The following is a 17,576-nucleotide window of genomic DNA, read 5'->3' on the forward strand; positions in this document are numbered from 1 at the left end:
GCAGAACAGCTACTTGGAAGCTGAACAAGCAAAGGAACTCTTAAGAGAATAAAAGTGTGTTTAGTTTGTAAAGTTTCCCAGTGCTGAGGACAAGGGCAGGATCCCTGGGGAGGGATTTCTCTGCTGGCTGTGCTCCAGAGGCTGCTGGGGACTCTGCAGCCAAAATTCACCTCCCAGCACCCCAAACCTTCCTCCCCCACAAACTCCATTCAGTTCTCACCTTCCACGGGTCCTTCCTCAGCTGCTGGAATTCTTTCGTGGGGTTATTTCACTGGGGAAAATAATGAGTCCCCAACCTTGAGGAGATCTTTATGTGAAACCAGGAATTTTGGGATGCTGTCCACGATGTCTGGGAAGGGCTGGAGGTGACAGCTATGGAAATGCCACTGCCACTACTGTCCCAAGTGCCACAGCCTCCTTCTTGGAGACATCAGTTCCACTTCTTTTAGTCAAATCCCACTGCCCCAGAACAGCCCCAGGTTTCAGCAGCAAATCCATGGGACTCTCACTCCCTTCCCTAGGTGCAGAACTCCCCATTTTCCTTTGACACATTCCTTGGGCTCCCCTCGGCCAGGCAGGGCCGTGCTCTCCTCGCTGCTGCACTCAGGGCACTTTGCAGGGCATTAACCTTGGCTCCAAGTGTTGGGAATTGATCTGCTGCTTCCCAGTTCCAGCATTCAGCTCCCCAAATTGTTCATCCCCAGGGACCAATTTGCCACTGAAATAATCCATTTGTCGCTGCAGGATTTGGAATCAAGGCTCCACTGCTGCAGCCAGAGCCCGGAACAGCAGCCGGAGTTCTTCCAGGATTATTAGTTCCATCCATTTCAGAAGCAACTCTGCACGCAGGGTGGGATGATAACAGAGCCTCAGGGGCAGAGCTGGGAGGCTTGAGAGGCTCAGCTAATTGGAAATTAAAGACAAGAAAGAAATTCTTCGGACTCCTAAGCCAGGAAGATATTGAGCTTTTAGCATTCAGCATAATAAACACAGAGAAAGGAGCATCACAGCCCTAAACTCCAGCATTCCTTTGGCATTTCTGAATCCTAGCTGGAGAACAGAAGCCACCAGCAGACCAGTTTGGCTGCTGCAGGACCCTGAGTGGATAGGAAATCCTCCAGCCCCACTCCTGCCCCAGTTCCCAAGCTGGGCAGCTTCAGGCCAGAACTCAGGATGGTTTTTAAGGATGGTTTTTGAGGGCAGATGTGGCCCCTTTGTGGCCCAAGTGGGCAGTGGGGGCTGCAGGCACCATCCCCACCCCGTGCTGGCCCTGCTTCCCCCCAGCCTCTGAACTGCACCGTGTGGGCTGGGAGATTGATCCGTGGTAAAAATAATTCCAGGAAAACAAACCAAGTTATTTTTAAGCCCAGTCAGTCCCATGATCCAGGAGGTGGATCTGGGAAAGTGCCCCAAAGCAAGGCGTTACTCCCTTGGCTTACAGGTGAAATCACAGACTGCATTACTGATAAATTAGTTTATTTTTCCTCGTTAGTTCTTCACCTCACAACTTTTAAATCTGTACAATTTTAGGAAAGGCATTCATTTAAAATTCCTCCTATTAGCCAGCTGTAAAACAACTATTCCTATTTAAATTTAAAGCAGAAGCTTTGTCACGTTAAACCCTGATTATTTATTATCTGCTACGTGTCCTTTTATTCGAAACAGACACGTCATGGCTTCACTTACTTGCTTTCAAGTGCAAAATTTCCCTCCAGGATCCGTGTCCTGAGAGTACTCCAGGAATGAGGAATGAGGGTTTGCTGTGCTGGGAGGGGGGACAAAGCCCGTGGCTGCTCAGAGCAGGTTCCAGGGGCAAAGCAGGATGTGCCAAGGTGCAGCTGTGAAAGAGAAGAGGAGGCAGCAGAGGCAGGGACGGGGAGGAGGTGTCAGAGCAAATCCTGGGGGCAGAGCAGCGTGGCCAGCCCAGGGCCCAGCTCTGATCCTGGGGGAGCTCTTCCTGAGCAGCACAAACTCACCAGTGCTGTTAGCTGCCCAGGATCTGAGGGCTGACAGGATTGCCAGGGAGCTGCAGCCACGGACTCCCTCCTCTGGTGGAATTTTACAAGTTGTACAGCGAGTGCAGGGCTCTGACAGTCCCAGGGACAGAGCTGTGGGATCAAAGTCACTGAGCTTGGAAAACACCTCGGAGACCATCGAGTGCAGCCCCCAGCAGCACCACCACGGCCACCCCAGTGCCACATCCTCGTGGTTTTTAGCATTTCCAGGGATGGGCGTATCACCACTGCCCTGTGCCAATGCTTTTCACCTTTTCCATGAAGAAAATTCCCTGATATTCAACCTGACCCTCCCCTGGCACAACTTTCCTCCTGTCCCTGTTCCCTGGGAGCTGTGCAGAGCCCCCAGGTCCCCCCTGAGCCTCCTTTTCTCCAGGCTGAGCCCCTTCCAGCTCCCTCAGCCCCTCCTGGTGCTCCAGCCCCTTCCCAGCCCCATTCCTTCCTCTGGGCATGGAGAAGCCCTAAAGCACAGGTGGAGCAGCCCCGCGAATGGGGAATTCCTGGTTTTATCTGGTCTCCTGTGCTGACAGACCCACAACTGCTCCCAGCCCTGACCTCACCCCTGAGGGAGCTGCTGGCTACATCTCCCAAGCCTTGAGCTGTGTCCAAACAAGGAGAAATGTTATGGATGAGCTGGAAATGCAGTGATACACTTGAAGGACGATTAGGAACATCCTAAGAAATGTGGGCTATAAACAAATGTCACTTGCAGATGTGCAGGGATCCCTGAAACGCTGGCTGGGATTTCTGAGAGGTGCAACAGCAAGAGCTGACCCAAGGGCTGTTCTCATTCCAGTTTAATGGGATTATCCAGCTTCAGCAGACACACACCAGAATTCCCGTGGAGGGGATTACAGGTACATAAACCATGGGATGGGGGAATGGGAGCGTTTGGGATTACAGGAGGGTGGGACAAGCAGCTGAGAGCACAAGAGCAGAGCTCTCAAGCAGCTCCAGGCTTAGCTGGGGAGGAATTTGAGCTGTTCCCAGGTACAGAGCACCTGGATTTTCCTAAGGCAGCACAACATCACACAGACAGGGCAGGTGGACTGTGGGAAACACTGCAGGGGTGGAAGAAGAGCTGTTGGTGGGACAAATGGAGAATCATGGAATGGTTTGGGTGGGAAGGGATCTAAACCCTCATCCTGCTCCAGCCCCTGCCATGGGCAGGGACACTTTCCACTATCCCAGGCTGCTCCAAGCTCCTCTGGGCACCCTGTGCCAGGGCCTCCCCACCCTCAGAGGGAACAACTCCTTCCTTACATCCAATCTCAGCTGCCCCTCTTTCAGTGTGAACCCAAACAGGCTCAGGCTCCCTGCAGCTGCTGCCCTGAAGGCCCAGAGGAGGCTGGTTTTGCTCCAGACAGGTTTATTGGAGACAGGGAAGGGTGTGGAACAGGCTCCAAGGCAGAGCAGGGATCTGCCCTGTGGGATTGAGCAAAGGCTCTGTGCTCCTCTGGCTAAAGGAGAGCTACAGGCAGGCTGGGGAGGGTTTGCACAAGGAGAATTCCTCAGAGAGCTTGTGCTGGAAATGGGGTCAGGAGTTAAGGGCTGATGCCAAGGGGCATTTCTGAGCCTGCACTTGGCTGGGCCCAGAGCACGAGATGGGAAGTGTGGCTTGGCCCAGCTTTAGACCCAGATTTTTGGATATTAAGGAAAGCCCCAAAATGAACACCTGACCCCCAGCTCCCCACAAATGTCCTGCACCAACAATTGGCAACAGAATCCTGGAATGGTCTGGGCTGGAAAAGACCTGGAAGCTCATCCAGTGCAATCCCACTTCCACTGTCCCAGGCTGCCCCAAGCCCTGCCCAGCCTGGCCTTGGGCACTGCCAGGGATCCAGGGGCAGCCACAGCTGCTCTGGGCACCTGTGCCAGGGCTTCAGCACTCCTACAAGGAAGAATTCCTTTCCAATATCCCATCTCTCCCTGCCCTCTGGCAGTGGAAGCCATTCCCTGTGTCCTGGCACTCCAGGCCCTTTCCCAAAGTCCCTCTCCAGCTGTCCTGGAGCTCCTTCAGGCACTGGCAGGGGCTGTAACCCCAAATCCAACACCCACCTGAGGAGAATCCCCCCCTTTCCTTAAACCATGACCTAGGGAACGTTTGCAGCTGCACATGGAAGGAATTCAGGGCATTCTCCTCAGTTCCAAACCCCTCAGCTGTGAGCAGGAGGGACCCCTGGTTTGCACCCAGAACTCACAGATTTGGGGAGAAAGGAAAAACAAGCTGATGTGCAGAGCTCACAATGGAAATCAAATGTTAAAACAACAAGCTACAGGCAAACAAAACATGGGTGGTTTGGGCAGGGCTCTCTGGCAGCTCCGAGTTTCCTGACCTGTCCCGTGGCTCCTGTTGGGGCACCCCAGGGAGCAAGGCTGGGTGGAAGGAGCAGCAGTGATCCACGGCATTTTGGAGCTGATGGCAGAGTCCTGGCTGTCCAGAGAGCTCTCACAGCTGACCCAATCCTCCCTGGAGTTACCATTTAGGGAAAGAACTGGGGGAAGAGAGGAGTAGAGGCTAAACCCTGAGCACGAGGATTATAAACACTGGCCCATTTGGAAGAGCAAGTGATGATATCATGCACACATCACACCCTTCCCGTGTAAACAGAGTGCCAACAGGAGCAGGCACTGGAAAGGGGATGTCCAGCTGCCTCTGGGGAGCTCTGCAGGGCTGCAGCCATCAGTGAGGCCAGGAGCATTTCTTAGGATCAGATTCTGGTGCTTTCAGGCACTTCCCAAGCTTCTCGCAGCCCGGAGGGGACCAATTCTGTTAAAAACAAACAGAAACAGACACAACCATGATTCACACCAAGTATCTGCTGAGCTCTCACCCCAACCAGCTCTTTATGATCCTCACAAAGACACTTTTATGTGCTGCTTGAAAAATGAAACTCCTCTTGCAGCCGAAGCCTCTGGGCTCATAAACTTCCCCACTCCAAACAGTGGTGAAATAAAAGCTGGGAAAGGCCACAAATGCTGTGCAGCAGATGATTCCCTCTCCTGGGACACGCCAGTCCTTCCTGGCCTCTCCCACCCAGCTTGCTGGATGCTGGTGACCTTCCTCTTCTCCTGTTACCACAGCAGGTAGCACAGAGCAACCAGACCAGGAGGTTTTGGTGACACCCCCACTTCTCCTGGCATTCCAGGGGAGTTCCCATTCTCAGCACTGCAATAGCCAGGCACTGTCCTGAGGAAGCAACAGCCAGCAGAAGGCCAAGGGTGTGAGAGAGATAAGAATTAAAGGTATTTTAATGAGCATTTTGCTGGATGGATCCATGGGCACGTGGAGCAGGAAACATTCCTGAGACACCTCTTCCAGTGCCTGCACACCAAAACTGTTTGTTTTCCCCGTTTCCACGTTTCTTGAGCTACCTGTGTGTGTAGAACTGAAAAAGGAGATCCACTGCCAATCTCGGCTTCCAGAGGGATTAATGGAGGAAGGAATTTGGGTAAATGAACGTTTTTAATTTCGCTGAGGTTTTGCCATTTAAAATGTGGGACTGTGGTCATGGGAAGGGCAGATAACAATTCCCATTCTGCTTTCATTGGTGCTTCCCTCTCTCAGGTCTGTCCATCGTGGGACATTCCTGCTGTCCCCTATTAAAGGCCAGTTCAACACTGACCTCCTGCCTTTCATTTTGCCGATTTTCACCCTGCAAGTATTTATGTTTTCTTGGAATTGAATTCCTATGGAAGAGAAACGTTTAACCCCTGTTAAAAAAACAGCACTGGAGCAGTTTTTTGTTCCATGGAGCTGACAACAGATGGCAGTGAGACACCAGCAAATCCTGCAGAGCAGCAGACACAGAGGGAGCTGTGCTGAAGGCACCTCTGCACCGGGGGCTCCGCAGGCTTTCAGAACAATTAATGTCCTTTCCTAAATCTGTTCCTCTGCTTTCAAATGTGCAGCCACGGCTGGAAAACGCAGAGCGCTCCGCAGAAGGAACCGAGAGCCAAAGGAACAGATGAAATGAAATGAAATGTTTGTTCTTTTGAAAAAGCAGGACAATCAGGGGTCTGTGCTGCACTCCTGCAGTGCCAGTCCTGCTGCTGGGCTGTGCTGCAGCCCTGGGGACAGCACGGAGCCAGGCCAGCCCCGAGCTGCAGGAACAGCTTCTCCCACACTTGCACAGCAGGAAAAGCCAGCAGAGCTGCCTCTGGGGAACTCCCCGGACACTGCTCTGGGATCCAGCACAGATGGGCTGCAAACACCTCCCTGCTCCTGCTTCCATCACTGCTCTGCAGGAGCTGCACAAGGATCCATCTGCTGCCCTGGGATCCTGCCATGGCTGCGTGGGAAGGGGCCTTAAACTCACCCAGTGCCTCACTCCTTGTGCTCAGATCGAGGAGCTCTTGTATTCCAGGAATAAAACTCTTGAATAAAAACAAAACCCCTCAACCTTATGGGTCAATACAATTATTAACAAACTGCCAGGTGGAACCATGAAATGGTTTGGGTTGGAAGAGACCTCAAAGCCCATGCAGTGTCCCAGGCCTGCCATGGCAGGGACACCTCCCACTGTCCCAGGCTGCTCCAAGCCCTGTCCAGCCTGGCCCTGGATACTGCCCACCCCCCAGGGAACAAATCCTGCCCAAAATCTCATCCAGCCCTGCCCTCTAGCAGTGGGAACCATTCCCTGTGTCCTGTCCCTCCGTGGCCTTGGACACTTCCTTGAACACTTCCACACACTTTGTTTGTGTGAAAGCAAAGACAATTCTCCTCCTCTCTCCCAAATACATCAAACAAAAACCCTTATCAAATAAACAGGTGGCAGGAGATAGTGTCAGTAAATTATCTGTATCTCCCAGCATCCCCCAAAAACAGATTTAGCCCCCAGTCCACCCCAGCAACATAATCATTCCCTGAAGGTTTGCTTATCTTCATTTCTGGTCTCCAAAGGCAGCAAGCTGCTGCCTGGTACTTCGGTGTAGTGAGCATGGAGTTATCCATCCTGGGAGGAGTGCACACAAACTGAGAACTCACCGTGGCTCCTGCTGGGATTGAAACATTTCTCCTGGGACTAGGATCCCCCAGCCCACTGCTGGCCTGCAATTTGGGAAGCCCTTTTGGAAGAAATGCCTTTGCACAGCAGGGCTCTGGCAGCAGCCAGGCCCTGGGGACAGTGCCTGGATCTAAAAGGCCCCAGAGGAGCAGAGAACAGTGTTTATTAAGGGAAAAGTTGAATAAGGAAAGAAAACAACACAGAAACAATGGGCCCTCAAATCTTTTTCCTATTTAACATCCAAAAATAAAGAGATAGGACAAAGCTAAGGGAGATCTTTGCCTTATTACTGAGGGGACACAGCTCCACATTTTGTTCTGTGCTGGTGACAGACCAGAGGCAGCAGGTTCTGACTGATTCGGGAGATTATTTCTGCATCAGGAAGATTTTGCCTGTTACTATTTTGTAACAGCCTGTTACAAGACTTTGTCTGTAAGAAGATTTTGCCTGTTACTATTCTGTCTGTCAGCCCACAGACACATTCCCTCACACTACACAACCTCCTGTCAAGTGACAACCTCCCCCAGATTATCCAGTTTCTCTCCCAGGTTCTCAACAAACCAAGCAGTGTTTGACAGGGAAGCCAAACTGTAACTTTCCAACAGGAGACTTGAAAGAATAAACAGAACTGAAAAAGTTCAATTTCAATGAAGACTTTGGAAAATTTAGGCACGGGGGGGAATTGGAGGAGACAAAGCAAGACCAAAGATACATCACTGAAGATGAACTGGCCCACAGAAGACTCAAAACAAAGAGGGCAGGGATGGATGGGATATTGGGAAAAAAATCCTCCCTGTGAGGGTGGAGAGGTTCCCAGAGGAGCTGTGGCTGCCCCTGGATCTCTGGGAGTGCCCAAGGCCAGGCTGGACAGGGCTTGGAGCACCTGGGACTGTGGAAGGTGTCCCTGCCATGGTGGGACTGCCTGAGCTCTGAGATCCCTTCCCACCCAAACCACTGCAGGATTCCATGATTCCAGGACTTTGAGAACTGCAGAAGAGGATTAGAAAGGGGAAGAAGGATCTGCCCTGTTTCTAAGCAAGGAAGTTTCTATGCATCTCTTCTGCATGCCTTCCCAACACTGACATTTGATGAAACCTGTACAACATGTATTTTAACCCAAGGATTGCCCAGTGCATCTGTGCTTCAGGAACTCACCATGACAGCCTGGTCACACACGTTCAGCTGGGGCTGGCCTGGCACCAGGGTGGCCTTGTGCTGCTGGACCAGCCCCGAGATGTGCTCCACAGCCCGCTGGTACTCCTCACTGGCAAAGCTGCAAGGGAAAAGCACAGGGGTTACTGCTGGGCCTTCCTGTGCTGCCCACGTCACCAGGCTGGCCACAAGGAGGTGTGGAAGCATCCTGCCAGCTGCCCACGGCTCTGTAGGGAATGCAATCCAGGCTGGCAGGGTGCAGGTGCTCTGCTCAGGGCACTGAGGATGGCAGGGGCTTGTCCTGCCCAGAAATCACCTGGCTTCAGAGCAGCTCAGCTTCCCAGACTGCTGCTCCAGGGGCCCCAAATGTTTCCTCCTCGTGCAGATCTGCTAGGAGCTCACGTGCATTCCCAAGGGGATTGTCTCAGCAAATGAAAGGGCATTTCTGGGCTGTCCTCAAACTGTCCCTCCAATGATTATCAAGGGACACTTCCCAGACACAGGACAAACACTTTCCCAGACAGCTCGGGACAGAAATTTCCCGAGGCAGCCCTTCCAGCGTGTCCCACCTGAGCTCAGCAGCTCTCCACACTCTCCCCCCACTCTTCCCAGAGCTCTCCTGAACACCCGGCCCGGGCGGAGGCGTTTGCTGTAGGGAAGCGAGGGGAATGTCAATATTTTGTTTTACAAGAGTGTACTCAGGAAGGGTTTCAAACACAACCCCGGGCCAGTTAAACTCCACAACCACCAAGGAAATGAACTAAAATTATGCAAACAGAGAGGAGAAGAATAGAAGGGCCTCGTCCAAGACTAGAATACCTCCCCCATTCCACAAAATGCCGAGGTTCTGCCCCATCCACATTCTTCCATTACAGCTTGATTATTCCAAGCTGGGAGCCATCTGCCATTCCCCAAAATGTGGTTAGAAATGACCAGAGCCTGACCCACTCGATTCCTCCAGCAGCTATTTGCTGGAGTGGCTCAGGGTGCACTTCACTAATATCTCAAGTATTTCTAAAAAGCAGGATTCCTATCAACGATCTCTCTTTGTCCATCACCTTAAGAGTCACTTAAAAAACCACCAGAAACCCCACAGAGAGCAGGCAAATTCCTTCTGAAGATAAAAGAAACAATGCAGCTGGGTGCTGACCTCGGGCTCCCTGTGCTCCCAGGCCAAGCTGGCCACCAGCCCCACACTCCAGCTAATTTCCTTCTTTGCAAAACAATCACATTTGGAAGGCCAGCGATGTGCCAAGCGCTTCCAGTAAAGCCTATAAATATCCCAGCTGGGCAGGCAGCCAGGGAGAGGCTGATTGTGGGGCTGGGCTGGGCTGATACAGAGGCGGAAGGGAAGGTGGGACAGGAGCTGGAGCTGCTGCTCTCACACCCAGCTGCCTGCATCCTGAGCTGAAGGACCACCCTGAAACCCAGAGCATCCTGAGAAGCTCCAGAATTTCACAGAATCCGACAATCCTGGAATGGTTTGGGTGGGAAGAGATTTGAAATCTGTCTCATCACATCCCTGCCATGGCAGGGACACCTTGAACCACCCCAGGCTGCTCCAAGCCCTGTCCAGCCTGGCCTTGGGCACTGCCAGGGATCCAGGGGCAGCCACAGCTGCTCTGGGCACCTGTGCCAGGGCCTGCCCACCCTCCCAGCCAGGAATTCCTTCCCAAAATCCCATCTAACCCTGCTCCATGGAGGTTGGTTTTCTTTTCCTGACCCCATGGAACCCCCATTCCACAGGGGTTGGTTTTCCTGCCTTGGCTCTGTGGCTGTTTTCCGTCAGATATTCCTGTTCAGCTCCACAACATGCCCCAAAATCCCACATCCATGGATTTGTGAAGTATTTACTGATTGCACAGGAGTTAAAACTGCCTCCAGTCCTTAGCAAGTGCATTTTGAGACAAAATCTGCAAGAGTGCCTGGAATTTGCATGTAAAATGGGGATAATTACCTCATGGTAATCAGTGGGAGCTGTTAGGGGAGCTGGGAACCTCTCCTGCCTGGAGTCCCATCCTTTCCTGCTATGCATACACAGGCCTGGGCTGCAAGGCCAGGTTTGCTGCATTCCATGCTCCAAAAAAAGGTGGAATTATCAGTGCAGGTGTCTGGGCACCATTGTCTGGGAGGGCTGCCTCCGGGGCGAGCTGCATTTCCTATTCCAGCTCAGCAATCCCGGGAAGGAGAGCTGGGAATAGCAGCGCAAGAATGAGAGGGTGAGCAGGTGGTGTTGTGAGGAGTCTGCTAAAAGAGATCCCCCAGCGTCCATGAAATTATTCCACGCTCAGAAGGAGGGAGCAGAGTGGACAAAGTCCAGGGTCATTACACTAATTGACACTTTACCTCCGGGAAGTCCCTGGAGATGCAATCAGGGCTGGATTGGAGCGCGGGGTCCCAGGCACAGGTGTGGGCTGTGCTTCCTTCATTTACTGTAATTGTGCCTTGGCAATCTGCTCCATCCTCCCCCCACAGCTCCTGGAACCTGCTCTGCTGCTTAACCCCAGCGTGGCCTCCCAGCAAACTGCAGGGAGCAGGGTTTGTCTCACCCACACTCAAACTCTGCTTTAGTCCTCTGCTCCTTGGGCTTTCACCTTCGGGGACGGTGCTCTGCCATCCTTAATGCACCCTCAAACACATCAGCACCCAAACAAATGCAGGAGCATTTCCAGCAGGGTTTCAGGATGTTTGTTTTACACCTCACCCTGCTGATACACAGCGCAGTGTCTGTCCTGGGAGCGATGGGGCTGTGCTGATACTGAGAGGGCTGGAACAGAGTGGGAATGATATATGATAAAAATTCCCATAATGGGATTCACAGGAACTGGTAAAAGGCTCTAGAGCAGGCTGGGCAGGGCTTGGAGCAGGCAAAGGTGATGAGCTTTAAACAGGACAGGCTTTAAAGGCCCCTTCCAATCCAAAGCATTGCAGGATTCCATGGTTCTAGGAACAGCAGCTCTCAGATTGATATGAAGTTATGGGAAGAGCATAAAACGTGGCTAATGATACTTCACTTCCTTCTCCCCTGGAATTATTTTAATTAAAACCATTCTTTTTAATTCTGAAATACACCCAGATTCTGATAATTTGATTTTATCTGTTATCAGTGCTTTGAGGCTTCACAGCACCGTGGTATCCAAGTCTTGATCTTCTCTTATTACTCAGTCTTCCTCAGCTCCTCTCTCCTATTATCAAGTTTATTTGCAATTTAAGGTCTGCACAGTGCAGGAGGCAGAGACAGGTTTGGGGCTCTGCTGTTGGAATTACTGGAGAGACTCAGAGGAGCCAAAGGAAAGCAAAAGAGGAATCCAAGGGTGAAGGTGGCCCTTACCTCAGGTCACCTCTGGCCCAGCAGCATTTTGGGGCCAGATGCATCCCTGGAGGCATGAAGGGCATGTGGCCACTGGGCCACGGGAAACCTTGGAATTCCAGAATCATCCAGGTTGGAAAAGGCCTCCAAGATGGGAGAGCCAAGCTGTGATGATCAGCACACTCCTTGCAGCAAGGAGATGGGGTGGTGCTGATCCTCCACCTGCTCACCTATTTTCATGGAAGTTTTCCCTCCCCAGCTCCCAGAATCCTGGATTTCACTGCCAGCAAGCCCAGCACTGAAATGGCAAAGGGGACAAAGGTGGAGTAAAGCCTTCAGCTGGGGGTGAACAGGTGACAGGAAAGAACAGCTATCCACTGATCCTCCTGCTGGCTGCTCCTGTGCTATTCCTCAAGTGTCATTTGTTGAGGTTTCATTTGTTGAAGTTTCATTTGCTGAAGTTTCCTGAGTCACAGCTGATGTACTGTGTTCTTCAGGCCACTTTCAGTGGCTGCAGCACTGCCCGGACCTGTCTGTGGAGACGATGATGAAGGTGATGGCGTCCATGTCAAACTGCATTTTGCTTTTTTTCCAGCTGGTTCGTGCAGCTTTTTTCTCCCAATATTCCTGCTCATGCAGCACCACCCCACCCAGACCACCTGAGGGCTGTGGGCTGAGTAAACACCAGCTCCAGGTGGGTCCCAGACCTGGGAAACCTTTAGACCACAGAGCCAGCTGTGTTTGTGTCCAGTCTCCAGGCTGCTGATTCTCCCCCACAGGTGGATTTTATTTCCCTCCAGCTGGCTCTGTACCAGTCCCACCTGGCTCTCCTGCTTCTTCCCACCTCGCTGCAGCCATTCCCAGCGTGGTTGGTGCTCCGTGGGTTTTACTGCCACCTCTGAGGCTCCTCAGCCACGGTTTGCACACTTTTAGTGTCACCTCTCCTGTGGCAGCTGCTAATTCACCCTGCAATGCAGCTGGCACCATTTCCCTCTTTGCCAAGATGAGGAGTCAGCATCTCCCCTGAGCACAATCCTTGCTCTTTGGCATTATTCACATTTTCCCCGTTTTGCACCTTCTCTCTCTTCCCCACAGCCAGGTTTGTGCCCTGAGCACTAAGGTGAGACTGGCAACTTTTCTGTCAGATCCTCTCCCTTTTAGCTTCCCTTCAGGAGCTCCTTCCCTTTTTTTTTCTGGCTCCATAACCACTGCAATTACCTCTCTGATGATTTCCTGAATTTTCCATCTGCTCGAAATAGGCACTTGTGAGCTCTCTTCTTAATTAATGTGTTCTAAAATCATTATGTTCATCAACCAAGCCTTATCACTTCCATTTTCTTCCATAATAGTAAAATCCATTGCCCTAAGTAAAACACAGGAATTTTGATGCTCATAATTCAATAAACTCAATTCTCAGAGCAGAAGCTGCTACAAACCTGGAGTAACAACAAGGTGTGAGCAGGCTGTACTTACCCTGCCCTCACTTGTTGTTAAGCTTTGCACCCCTGGCTCAAACTGGCAGCATTTCAGAGATTGCTGTTATAAATTCTTTGGCTTCAAAACACTTTTTCTACTTCAGGCTGCATTAGGTATTTTACTAACTGTATTTTTAGCTGTGCCAGCTTTGCTTTTTAGATATATATATATTTATATATCTCTCTCTATATATAAATATAAATATATATAATAATTATGCAGTATTTTAGTAAATGTCTGTATAAACAATAATCTGACTCAGATAATAAAACTGACAACTGCTTGTGAAGACGGTACCAACAGATAATTTTGCTGAATTTGTCACATTGGAGAAACAAGTTCCCTCTGTGGTACTTAGCACACACACCACAGCCCAAAGATAACAGAATCTGGCCAAGGAAAAAACCCATCAGATCTTCTAGTTCTGCATTTGGATAAAATTGGCAACAAGGGCAGTTATTGCACCCAGGGAGGAAACAAAGCCCTGCTCAGACTCAGGGAAATGCTTCTGCTTTCTGTGCTGCCCAACACACATTCTTAGTTACAGTTTAAAATTGAGAGCTATAAAAAAAGAGAGATTTTTCTGTCCCCTGCACTGATGCAGGTGACAAAAAGGCACCAAGGGTTCCCCTCTCACCACCAGGGATGAGGTGACTCCTACACAAGGGTCTAAAGGTTTTCTACACAAGGAATGTAAAGGAAGGAATTTTTCCCTGTGAGGGAGGTGAGGCCCTGGCACAGGTGCCAGAGCAGCTGTGGCTGCCCCTGGATCCCTGGCAGTGCCCAGGGCCAGGCTGGACAGGGCTTGGAGCAGCCTGGGATGGTGGGAGGTGTCCCTGCCATGGCAGCGGTGGCACTGGATGAGCTTTCAGGTTCCTCCAGCCCAAGCCATTCCAGGATTGCAGGAGATTTCAAGGCAAAGGAGCACACAGAGCTGTGTCCTTTGGCAGAAGATGTGGGGCAGGAGCCAAATCCAGAGGGGCAGCAGCAGGAAGAGAATCCCAGCCATGGTGGGGGGCTGTTCCCAGAGCAGCTGAGGCAGGGGTGCAGCACAGGAAGGTGTGCTCAGCACTGCCAAGGTGTCCCCACGCTGACAGGACCTGCCTGGAACTGCCTGAGCCATTTTTCTCTGCATGTGGAGCTCCCCTTGCTGGGACTGTTTGCAGGCAGCTCCAGGAAATGCAGTGAACAGTGGGAGGAAGAGGAAGGACTTGTCCTGCCTCAACAAGAACCCCAGGGAGCTGAACATGTTACTGCTGCCTCTGGGTCTTGCAGGTCTTGCATCTTCAGGGATCCCTTCAGCAGCCACTTCAACAAAGACTGAAAAGCTTTGTTTGATTTTTGGAAAAATAGGTTGTTTCTATCCACTCACCTTCCTAATACAGAACAACAATCATGGAATGGGTTGTGTGGGAAGAGATCTCAAAACTCATCAAGTTCCAGCCCCCATGAGATAACCCAGACAGTGGTGGGCTTGGCAGGGCCAGGTTAATGGCACTTGCTGAAATACTCCCTGAATCTATAAAGCTGCAGCCTGGAAGAACTGTCCCTGTGTGTGCTGCACGTGCAGTGTCAAGGCCCTGCAAGTCAGGGGTGCTGCTGCAGGTGACTGAGCTGCTGATTCCTGGCATTCCCTGGCTCTGAGATCCCAAATATAGAAGCAGTGAATCCCTCTGGAGGGGCACGTGATGCCAGGCCCTCCTGAGCAGCAGTGACACCCAGTGCTGGTGGCTTTGCATGTGCCCCCACTCCAAACTCATGTAAATCAGGAGAGATGACAGATTATTGAAACCGTTTCAAGGGAGAAGAAAAGGCTGCACTGAATAAGGAATAAATGTAATAAAAAGTGAGCAAAAGCAGGCAGGGAGAACAGAGCCAGCACGTAGGGACAGCCAGACGCAGGCTGGGAGCAGGATGCTGGATTCCCTTTGGAGAAACATTAGTGTCGGGACTCCCAGCAGGCTCCCCGCCAAGGGGGATAATTAAGCTAAATAAAAATACACACCAAGAACAGCTCCACAAATGAGGATAATTTAATTACCACTTTCGATAGAGCAGACCCACTTCCCAGGAGTTTTCCATTGTGACCAGAGAGGAGACAATAGCAGCAGAATGTGCTGGAGAAAGGAAGAGTGGTGTGCTAAAACCAGGGTTTCTATTAGGGGCTGCATAATAAACACCAGCCCAGCTCTCCATAAGCGGGTCATAATCTTGCCATAAAATTCAATCAAGGCAACAGCTTGTGAATATCCAAAAAATCAATGCAACCATATGAGAAATGATTGCAGCTGGAACCCTGGAATTTATTTCAATGCTCACTCCACGGTGGTGGGAAGGAACAGTGGAATCACAGGGAAGCAGCTGCTGCAACACCCCTGAGAAGAGTTCTACCTCAAATCCAGAGGAAATACAAACAGTACTAGAGAATCCCAAAATCACAGAGTATTTAGGGCTGAGAGTTCTAGAGCAGTGCAACCCCCTGGTCACCTGGAGCAGGTGACAAAGGTGACACACACAGCAGGCAAGTTCAGTTACTGCTACCCATTTTTTGATTTTTGGAAAAAAGAGGTTATCTCTATACACTCATTTCCTAAAACAGAATCACAGAATCCTGGAATGGTTTGGGTTGGAAGGGACCTAAAGCCCATCCAGTGCCACCCCTGCCATGGCAGGGACATCTCTCATTGTTCCAGGCTGCTCCAAGCCCTGTCCAGCCTGGCCTTGGGCACTGCCAGGGATCCAGGGGCAGCCCCAGCTGCTCTGGGCACCTGTGCCAGGGCCTGCCCACCCTCACAGGGAGGAATTCCTTCCCAATATCCCATCCAGCCCTGCCCTCTGGCAGTGGGAGCCATTCCCTGTGTGCTGTCCCTCCATCCCCTGGGCACTGAAGCAGTTGTTGAAGTGCCCAGGTCTCACCTGGAATCCCAGCCCAGTCCAGTTTCACTGAGCTCTGTTTACAGCCCTGAGGCTGCAGCTGGGCTTTGCTCACCAGTGCTGGAATTCAGTGGGAGCAGAGCCCCCAAAGAGCTTTACCCACTGCTGATGCACCTCTAAAGTGCTCTGTTAAGTGAGAGAGAATGGAAATATTTTCCCTCCCCTCCTCTCTGCAGTGAAAACACTCATTGGACAGCACAGGCTCATCTCCTCTGGAAGGAATGGGCTGAGTGTGTCCACTCAATTATTCAAACCAGCTGAGTAATTGCAGCCCTGTCAGCTCAGAAAACATCTTTGCCTCTCCAGGCTGCTGCACAAACCCAGTTCTGGGCAGGCAGTCCCAGCAGCTCTTGTTCCTTCTTGATTTATTTCCACACTCTCCCTGTCAGAGCCCCTGGTGAGGGATGAGGCTGTGTGTCCATGGATTTGCTGCAGGAGGCAGGGAAGGAGGGAGGTGGGGACACCTTGGGAGCGTTTTTGGAGGTGGCAGGGCTCTTTGTGGGCTCTGCTGGCTGCTGACTGCATAAATCCTTGTGGGAATCTCTCAGGGCACGGTGTGTGCCAGAGATAAATATTACAATAGCAGGCTTAGAAGAAAATGGATTCAGACAGCCAGGAGAGCCCGAGGAAGGAGCAGGGCTGGGCACAAAGTCCTCCTGCAAAACACCCTCAGGAGGAGCTCTCTTAGCTGGAGTAGGAGACTGGAAGGTGACCAGTCTGCCCTCCAGAGATTCCAGCAGCACACAGCACTGGCTGTTTCTTCCCTGGCCCCAAAACTCCCAGCTCCAAGGCACAGCTGTCCAGCAACCCTGCTTGAACGTGCCACACTCAGCCCTGTCCAAAAATTGGTGTTTTCCTCCTCCCCGAGGGGCTGCAGGACACAGAACAGGAGCAACCGGGCTGACAAGCCCATGTGCATATCCATCTCACCTGACCACCTGGAAACAAGGGTTTTGGTCCTTCTCCAGGGAAAAAACCAGGAGGAAAGCCATCATTTCCCAGCGTGGGACAGCTTTTAAACAGATCTCAAGAACCAGCAAACAACTTTTGGACACTGACACTGCTGAGATTTTGTGACAGCCCATGAAGTGGCTCACCTTAAGGGGTACTTCTCACCAGGGTCCCTGCCCAGGTGGAAGAGCAGGGGCAGGTAGGTGTGCTCCTCCTGGGTGTGGGTGGTCACTCCAGCCACGCTCTGGCCAGGACAGAAATCGATGCCCTGCAGCAAAAAGGAGAGAGGTCACCAAAGGTGATGTAGGGCAGGCAGCAAAACTTGACTTGATGCCACTTTCTCCAGCAAAACAAACCTCAGGATTATTTTAAACCAAGAGTCCAATCTCCAAAACACATTCTGAGCTGGTGGGGTAAATTAGGGTGAGCAAGTGGTGTTGCACTGACACAGGAGCTGAAGCAAGGCCGTGCTTTCTTGTCTTATAAAAATATAATCCCAATAAAATATTCATTAAAATGAAATGGCAGAACAAAAGACAAAGAGGTGGAAGCATTTAATCATAAAAATTCTGCACGTGGAAAGGATTTTCTGGCTGGTTTTTCTGGCTTTGGAAGGCCCCAGGAAGGGGGGATTGCTTGACACTTCTGATCAAAACCAAAACACCGGGAGAGACATCCAGACACCTTGAGAGACAGCAGGTACCTGAAAACTCCCCTGGCAGCACCTGAGGG

The 17,576-nt window shown here is 51.4% G+C and overlaps 1 protein-coding gene across 6 annotated transcripts in view; it reads right to left on the reverse strand.

The window, feature by feature from the left end:
- Positions 1-2,797: 2,797 nt before the first annotated feature.
- GALNS (galactosamine (N-acetyl)-6-sulfatase) overlaps positions 2,798-17,576 on the reverse strand; it is a 42,031-nt gene continuing 27,252 nt past the window's right edge. For all 6 annotated transcript variants that reach the window (XM_085589972.1, XM_085589969.1, XM_085589968.1 and 3 more), the window contains 3 exons: positions 16,991-17,112; positions 8,177-8,294; positions 2,798-4,785 (listed from right to left, as the gene is read on the reverse strand). In XM_085589972.1, coding sequence (XP_085446098.1) covers positions 4,699-4,785; positions 8,177-8,294; positions 16,991-17,112 — 327 coding nt within the window. In that variant the 3' untranslated portion in view covers positions 2,798-4,698. The remainder of the gene's footprint in view (positions 4,786-8,176; positions 8,295-16,990; positions 17,113-17,576) is intronic.

This window comes from Lonchura striata, chromosome 11 (genome assembly GCF_050655825.1).
Source record: "Lonchura striata isolate lonStrDom1 chromosome 11, ASM5065582v1, whole genome shotgun sequence".
In the NCBI taxonomy this organism is placed as follows: Eukaryota; Metazoa; Chordata; class Aves; order Passeriformes; family Estrildidae; genus Lonchura; species Lonchura striata.